This window comes from Lathyrus oleraceus, chromosome 6 (assembly GCF_024323335.1).
Source record: "Lathyrus oleraceus cultivar Zhongwan6 chromosome 6, CAAS_Psat_ZW6_1.0, whole genome shotgun sequence".
Classification (NCBI taxonomy): Eukaryota; Viridiplantae; Streptophyta; class Magnoliopsida; order Fabales; family Fabaceae; genus Lathyrus; species Lathyrus oleraceus.
In genome coordinates, this window is record NC_066584.1 from 273,188,370 (window position 1) to 273,197,244 (window position 8,875).

Below are 8,875 nucleotides of genomic sequence, written 5' to 3' on the forward strand. Positions count from 1 at the left end.
CTAAGTTAAAACGACTCTAATGAAATGAATATTTGGCATCTTCATTAGTCTAGAAATGTTGACCCATCACAAAGAGAAATCAGATCTGACTCTAAACAGAATACATCTGAAGAGCAATCATCTGAAGAATCTGACTCTGTAGTTCAAACTCTGATTTTGAAGACTCTGCAAGAGATATCTGAAGACTCTGCAAGAAGACATTTGGAGACTCTAACTCTGAAGACTCTGATCACGCTCACTATAATACTTCTCAATACATCACCTAAAAACTTGCGCTGGAAGAATTCAAATTCTAGTAAAATTCCTCTAACCCCAGTCTAACAATTTAATTATCATGAAGGGAGGAAAGAATCTACTTGTGGAACTCCAACAATTTAATTACCCAGTAGGGTGACAAAGATCTTTTTGTGGAAGTCTAGCAATTTAATTACTTCGAGGGAGGTAAGGATCTTCCTGAGGAGGTCCATCAATTTAATTATATTATAGGGTGCCAAGGATCTTCTTGTGAAAGTCCAACAATTTAATTATCCCGTAGAGTGACAAGAATATTCCTGTTGAAGTCTAGCAATTTAATTACCTCATAGAGCAGAAATGATCTTCCTATGGAAGTCCAACAATTTAATTTGACAACCAAACCATAATAACATGTTGCAAATATTAGAATCTTTTTTCAAAAGATTTCATAAATAGGTGAGGGCCTTCATACCAATCAACTACAATAATATCACAAATTTACTGAATTCGAAGTTCTAGGAATGATCCATCAATTCAACTTTTCAAGCTTATAAGCTCCATAAGGCAACTTCTGATATATACAATATGGTCCCTCCCATTTAGGTTACATCTTTCCCTATAGAGTGGGCACGATGAATTGTTGTAGCACTAAATTTCCTTCTTGTATCTCTCTTTGAACCACCTTGGAGTAATATCTTCCAGCTTCCCTTTGTTTAGTTGCAAACTTTTGACCTCGGGTGTTACATGTAACCACTCCCCCGCCCTCGAGTGTTACATGTAACCACTTTCCACCCTATTCGATCTCAGATGTTACATGTCCACCAGCTTCCGCTTGGTTCATCCCTGAACCACATCGTAATGGGAGAGGTATGCTCTTATACCATTTATAACGCCCCTGACTTCTTTCAGGATTATTGACTGACCCAACAAACCAACACAGGTCTTGTCAACATGTTTTTTCCTCATTCACATGCTTTTCGAGAAACTTATCAGAAGGTCATTCATCCAAATACTATTCCAAGTCAAACACGCTTAACCATGGAGCTCTTATTTGTTGGGCTACCGAAAAGAAGATGCATCTTATTGGCATAGGTAGTACCAATTATTCCTTATAATCCATGTTTCAACCATGTAGTCCCATCCCTACAAAACCTTAGGATCACTCTCATTCTGATGTGAATTTGTTGACCACTCTCCGTCGTTTTTGGTCTCGAGTGTTATGTCCATTCTTCGCCCTCTTCAGCCTCGAGTGTTACATACCCACCAACTTCTGCTTGGTAAGTCCCTGAACCACATCGTACTAGGAGAGGTCTGACTCTGATACCATTTGTAATGCCTCAGACTGCTTTCAGGATTATCGACTGACTCCACAAACCAACACGGGTCTTTTCAGCATGCTTTGTCCTCACTCACACACTTTCCGAGAAACTTCCCAGAAGGTCACCCATCCAAAGACCACTCCAAGTCAAACCTCCTTAACTATGGAGTTCTTATTTGTTAGGCTACCGAAAAGAAGATGCATCTTATTGGTATAGGTAGTACTAATCAATCCTTTATAACTCTTCCTTCAACCATGTAGTCTCATCCTTGGACAACCTCAGGATCCCTCTCATTTCAATGTGAATTTGGTTTTTCCATAGAAGTTGCTAGGAGTGCCTCATTATCATGTCTCGTGCACCGACAACCACTCACCCGCCCTCGGGTGTTACATGTAACCACTCTCCATCCTCTATGGCCTCAGGTGTTATAGATGGCATATCACCCTAGTATCTATGTCAGACATATATGAGGATGCCCAGACAAACAAATTGATGTTCTTTCTGAGTAGGGTGACCAAATCCTCTTCTTCATACTCGAACATGGAGGTACATATCTTGGTGAATTGGTGGTGCGAAGGTCCAATTTTGAGCTCTTTCAAATCTTATGTAGGGGGTGGGCCTTTTCACTATTTGCCCCCAACCTTGGGTCTTAGCTTGTTGTATCGACGCCACCTTCCTCTGGACAAGGGATGGCTCCTAGGGCGGCGGGTTTCCACATCATTTATAGGATACTATGGTGACATTCATGACCAACCAGATGATCCCCCATAACCGTACCAACACGCCCATTAAATAGCGGGTATTTGAGGCTTAAATGAAAAGTGAACATGACTGCACCTAGCAAGTTAAAAGCATGTCTTCGGATGGCGTTTTAAGGGGACATGACGTTTACCACAAGGTACTTCACTTTGATGGTTTTGACGCTCTTCTCTAAGAAAAACATTGTTTCGAGTGTGGCGTGACCCTTAACCTTCACCTGGTCACCTGAAAGGCCAATCATGGATCCATGGAAGGCTATGATGCTATTGGGATCAAGCTGGTGTCCTTGGAACATGACATATGTCGAGCTGCCAGTGCCGATAAACACTTGTTTCATGTCCCAATTGGTATACTAAATTGTGATGCCAATGGAATCATTTTCGTGGGGGAGAACATCAACTGCGTCTTCCTTTGTAAATGTGATTTTAGGTTCTCGGTTTCTTCTGGGGTTATGACAACCTTGACAGACACAATGCTTACCGCTAAAAACCTGTCGGGCATACCTTATCCAAGGGAAGCTATATTCTCTCCCTTCGGAAAAACCTCCAGCGATGGTATTGACGAACTTCTTGAAGCTTTACTCAAACATCCTTGTGAGAATATGGTGAAAGTAACAGCAGGTAACGATGAGTGTGACCCACGTCAATTTTATCGGGACCCCACAGTGGGCCCTAATTGTACTTGCTAAAAGTACAAATGTGTGACAAGCCTTAATGATTAAGGGTTTTCAGAGGCTTTAAGGTTTGTTGTGAGGGTGAGAGCTTGTTCACGTAGGGGTGAGAAACTTTGTATGCGTGTATTTTTATATTTGAGCTAAGTTATCTTTTTCTCTATCGAGATATTTATAGCCACACTAGACATAGATCAAAGATTTCTTAGAATATATCAACCACTATGGAATGAGTAGTTGATTCCTTGAAATTCAGGGAGTACAATTAATTATCATGACTCCCTTTGTGTTGTTGTTGACCAAATATACATTATCAACACAATCGCGCGCTATGGATGGAGACACAAAGAATTCAGACAACATATTTGAAAAAAAGACGTCATATCCAAAATAAGGGCTCTCAAACCAACAAATGAGCGATCAACGAAAAACGAAACGTACGCCTTCGTCACACCCCATGACTAAGGGTGGAAAACATGCATGCATGTTTGGCTAAAGCTCGCAAAGAAATAGGGTGGAGCGGTGCAAGGTGTGGGCCTAAAACCTATGTCTATACCGCAAAAACGTGAGGGCGCACAAGGATGTTGCACCTTTTGAGCTTAAAATGAAGGAAAAAAATTATGTTAATACCCACATCTGCAAAAATCCAAAAAAAAAACGGAATTGGACATAACACATTAAAAAATACAAATCTAAATATTTGAATTACACCACATTAAAATTGGACAAAATAAGTATATCCAGCTGACAAAATCCCCTACCTATAACTTCTTCTAATCACACCACTATAATTTTCTTTTATGAATGACACTTTAATTAAAATGTAAATAATGTTTATAAAACACAAGTAGCCGAACAAATAATCAGCTCATATATTATTGATAACAAATTTCACTATCTTTAATGTCTCAAAAATAAATTTCACGATTTTTATGACCAAAAATCGCCATAGTCCATCTTAGCTTTATCACATGACTCCCGTTGATGCAATTGGCGGTAAAACAAACAATAGAAAGAAAACCGTTAAAAGTGGAAAATGTTTCCTAAAATTTCCATTCTTACCTTCAACCCAAAGTAAATGTCCCTTCTCTTTCTCTTTTCAAAAAGTAATTCATCAAACAACCCTTCACATTCATCTTTTTTCACAACTTTGCCATTATTAACCATTTCTTCTAAATAAATTTCCATCTCAAATATTAGCAACATCTTACTTAAGCAACCTTTATTCACCAAAAATCTTAAATAATTCACCAAAAAATCTCAACTAACCTTTCTGTCCGTCAAAAATAAAAATAAATAAATAAAACAATTATAATGAGAGAAAAATGGCATATATATATATATAAACAAATAGCTAGAAAACAGAAAACGGTTCTTGTCACCGTTCGTTCTCAGTACTCCCTTGTCATTCTCTCACAGTCACAGAAATCAAACTCCATGCAATGGCGACCCACCTGAGACCATTCACCATCGGCACACCATACAGATCACCGCCGCACCTTCTCCGTCAACAACCACCACAACAACAACCAGGAAGAAAGAGAACAGAATGGACAAATTTGAAGGTCCGAGCGAGCTCATCGTACCTCGACATGTGGAAAAATGCTATAGAAAGAGAAAGAAACACCACACACTTCAACAAAATCGCCGCTGCAAGTGACGGCGGCGTGGAAGAGGATGTGGAGAAGAAAACTCAAGAGTTCCAGAAGCTTCTAGAGGTTTCCAGTGAAGAGCGTGACAAGATTCAGAGGTTGCAGGTGATTGATCGTGCTTCCGCTGCAATCGCTGCTGCTAGAGCGCTTCTGAAGGACGCTAATAGCAACAGCGTTCGTTCTGATTCCGGCACATTGCAGCAAACTGGTAAGTTTTGTCTGAATTTCTTTTTTTGTTTCGTTTAATTTGAACTTGTGTTCTGATTTTTTTTCTAGGGTTTTGAATTTGTTTGTTGATTGAACATTGAAGGGACTGTGATTAGTGGTTTGATCACTTTGATGGTAGAGATAGATTCTGTGGCTGAGTTTCTTGAGAATTTATTCCATGGAAAATCTAAATTTAGAGTAAAAGTAAAATATAGGCCATGTTTGGATTGACTTATTTGAACTTATGTACAGACATAAGTTTTGTGATACTGTTTAAGAGACCTTATAAAAACCTCATGACATTTTTCATAAGTTTTTTGAACTTAATCTTATGAAAACAATTTATATCATATATAGAAACAATTCAAACTCTTTTTTTTTTTTATTATAAAAATAGCTTATGCAAGCTTATTTAGATAAGCATTTGTGCTATGAGCTCCAAATAAGCTTTTTATCCAAACAGACCCATAAAACTAGTCTACAATTACCATGCATGACACTTATATCATATATAGAAACAATTCAAACTCATTTTTTTTTTTTTTTATAAAAATAGCTTATGCAAGCTTATTTAGATAAGCATTTGTGCTATGAGCTCCAAATAAGCTTTTTATCCAAACAGACCCATAAAACTAGTCTACAATTACCATGCATGACACTTATATCATATATAGAAACAATTCAAACTCTTTTTTTTTTATTTATAAAATAAGCTTATGCAAGCTTATTTAGATAAGCATTTGTGCTATGAGCTCCAAATAAGCTTTTTATCCAAACAGACCCATAAAACTAGTCTACAATTACCATGCATGACACTTTTAATCATAATCGAGAGAGCATTATAAATATTTGAATTCAATCATATTCATATTTATCTTAAGCTATACAATGGATGTTTTGCGATTGATTGATATTGTAAAAAGTTTATGCTCAAGGTAAATCAAAAGTGATCTCTTTTCTGATATCATGTTTTCATTATTTTATGCATATACATATTTGAAAACATGAGTTGAGATCAAGAAAAGAAGATTTTAGTTTTAGTGGTAAAAAATGAAAGAAAAATATTTCCATAAACTGATAAGGCTCTTAGTTTTTTCATCACAGTGAATGTTGTTGTACATGGAAGATGTTAGTAGTTGATGATGTGCTTTGTGTTCATTTTCAATAATTTGACAGAATCAGATTCAGGAAAGAAGAATGAGAGTGTTGTTATGCCAGATTCTGGAACACAGAATGGGACTCCTTTTGTGCCAGAGTCAGGAACACAGAATAGGACACTTTCTGTGCCAAAATCAGGAACACAAAATGGGAAACTTTCTGTGCCAAAATCAGGAACACAAAATGAGACTCTTTCTGTGCCAAAATCAGGAACACAAAATGGGACTCTTTCTGAGCCAAAATCAGGAACACAGAAAGATGGTATCCCAGGTCCGGATTTTTGGTCCTGGACACCTCCATCTGATGATAATGTTCCTTCAAACGATGCCAATGGGTTGCAGTTAGATACCAAGTCTTCAGTTAATCCAACCTTATCCAATCCTGTTCTGGAGAAGGAAAGGTCATCGCAAACTCTCTCGATTCCATTTGAAAGTTTACTTACTCAAAGCAAACATTTTCCTAAACTTCCGCCACTTCAGTCGTCATTGGAGGTTGAAACCTCTGCTTCCAGTGTAGAGTCTCCTTCCTTGGAAGAGGAACAGAAACGTGATGCGTTATCTTCCGACTATGCCGCAGAAATAGTTCGTGCCCTTGATACAGACATTTCGCCTATTGGAGTGAACCCGGATGGAACGAGATGGTGGAGAGAGACCGGAATCGAGCAAAGACCTGATGGTGTCATTTGTAGATGGACTGTGATCAGAGGTGTTAGTGCTGACAAAGCTTTGGAGTGGCAAGACAAGTTCTGGGAGGCTTCTGATGAACTTGGATATAAGGAACTTGGCTCTGAGAAATCTGGACGTGATGCAGAAGGAAATGTTTGGCGTGAATTTTGGAGAGAATCCATGCGTCAGGTTAGCAATATTTGATACATTTTAATTCGTTATTATGTTGTCATATGGTTATCTGAAAATCAAGTGGTTGAACTAAAGTAGTTAATGAGTTTTAGTTCGGTCAAATTGATCAAGCACACCCGAGTTTGAAATATTTTAATCCGCCAGTATATTGTGTCATATAGTTATCTGAAAATTAAGTGGTTGAACTCAAGTAGTTAATAAGTTTTAGTTAAGGTCCAATTGATCAAGAGCACCGGAGTTTCATATGATTTTGAGTATGATTTTGACTGGCAGGAAAATGGGCTAATGCATTTTGAGAAAACTGCAGACAAGTGGGGAAGTAATGGGAAAGGCGATGAATGGCACGAAAAATGGTTTGAACACTACGATGCCTCTGGTCAAGCAGAGAAATGGGCACACAAGTGGTGCAGTATTGACCCAAACACACCTCTTGATGCAGGTCACGCTCATATCTGGCATGAAAGGTAACAACTGATTTGAACTAGATTAGAACTTGAGCTCTAATCCTCTATTCACAGTATTTAGTCCTTAAAAGTTTAGTGATCTTTCATTTCTTATAAATTTTTAAAATTTATTTGAGTTAATGAAACTGGACTTGTTTGAGTTAATGAAACTGGACTTGTTTGAGTTAATGAAACAAGTTTATTTTAATATATCTTAAGCAATAAGGAGTTATAGGTTGTTCTTTATTTTTAATCTTTTTGTGTGATGGGCCTTTGCTAGGTGGGGCGAAACATATGACGGGTATGGTGCTAGCATAAAATACACTGACAAATGGGCTGAGCGTTCGGGAGACGGTGGATGGGAGAAGTGGGGCGACAAATGGGATGAAAATTTCGATCAAAACGGTAATGGTGTCAAGCAAGGAGAAACCTGGTGGGAAGGTAAGTATGGAGAGCGCTGGAACCGGACATGGGGTGAGCAACACAATGGTTCTGGATGGATTCACAAGTACGGAAAAAGCAGTAGCGGGGAACACTGGGATACACACCAAATGCAAGATACTTGGTATGAGAGATTCCCTCATTTTGGTTTCTTTCACTGCTTTGAAAACTCAGTCCAGCTCAGGGAAGTTCAGAAACCATCTGAAAGGCAAGAACCTTAATTTGCCGAAACCGTGTGAAAATATAGGAACTTTAAGAATCAAAGTCGCGTGATGAATGAATGAAGGAATGGTGTGTAATAATGATGTAATAATAATAAATAGTGGTGTGTATTGCTAGTAATTTATGCAGAGAATGGCTTTTGCAATATGTAATCAAGATAGTGATCAAGAACACACAAGTATTTAATGTGAAATAATGATATAATATGCAGCCAAACTCAAGACAAACAAAATGGTAGCAAGAGTAGTATGAGTCTTTCAGATTGATAGACACAAAATCAAATCAAAGATGAATGTTTAGAAGGCTTAAAGATTCATCAACTGCAGAGAATTGTAATTTTTCTTGACATTTAGTGTTAAATTTATTTTTCTTGACATTTAGTGTTAAATTTACGGATGATATAAAATAATTATTGTTCCGGGGCCGATTGCAAGACCCAGAAAATAGAGGTCCAATAGCAAGGTAAGAAGCTACCATACGAAAAATGTTAGTGCGTGAAACAATTTTAGTGAGGAGAGAAAATAGAGAATATGAAAATAAAGATTCTATTATTGAATAATGATTGTATTGTACGAACTGAATTACAAAATATTTATTTATATACACTTAACTGACTTGACTACTAAGTAACAAATATAACAAACTAAGTAACAAATCCTAAACCCTAATTAACTTTGGATTTTAGGTCACACACAACTTGAATTATATCTTATATCTCAACATATCTCCCTATAATCCAAATTGTCGAACATGTGTTAATCATAGTCGATCTGAACTATTCCTAATTTCTTTCTTAAATTCAGGAAAATGTCGATCTTCAATCCTTTGTTGAAAAGATCGGTCAACCATGCTTCACTTGAGCAATGTCTTACTTCAAGTTCACCTCGATTTTCCTTCTCCCTTAAGAAGTGAA

The 8,875-nt window shown here is 37.5% G+C and overlaps 1 protein-coding gene across 1 annotated transcript; it reads left to right on the forward strand.

Moving 5' to 3' along the window:
• Positions 1-4,329: 4,329 nt before the first annotated feature.
• LOC127098457 (uncharacterized) lies at positions 4,330-8,178 on the forward strand. The gene is made up of 4 exons (XM_051037061.1): positions 4,330-4,842; positions 6,018-6,853; positions 7,130-7,320; positions 7,580-8,178. The coding sequence occupies exons 1-4, from the start codon at positions 4,425-4,427 to the stop codon at positions 7,959-7,961; spliced, it is 1,827 nt and encodes a 608-aa protein (XP_050893018.1). The 5' UTR covers positions 4,330-4,424; the 3' UTR covers positions 7,962-8,178.
• Positions 8,179-8,875: the final 697 nt, after the last annotated feature.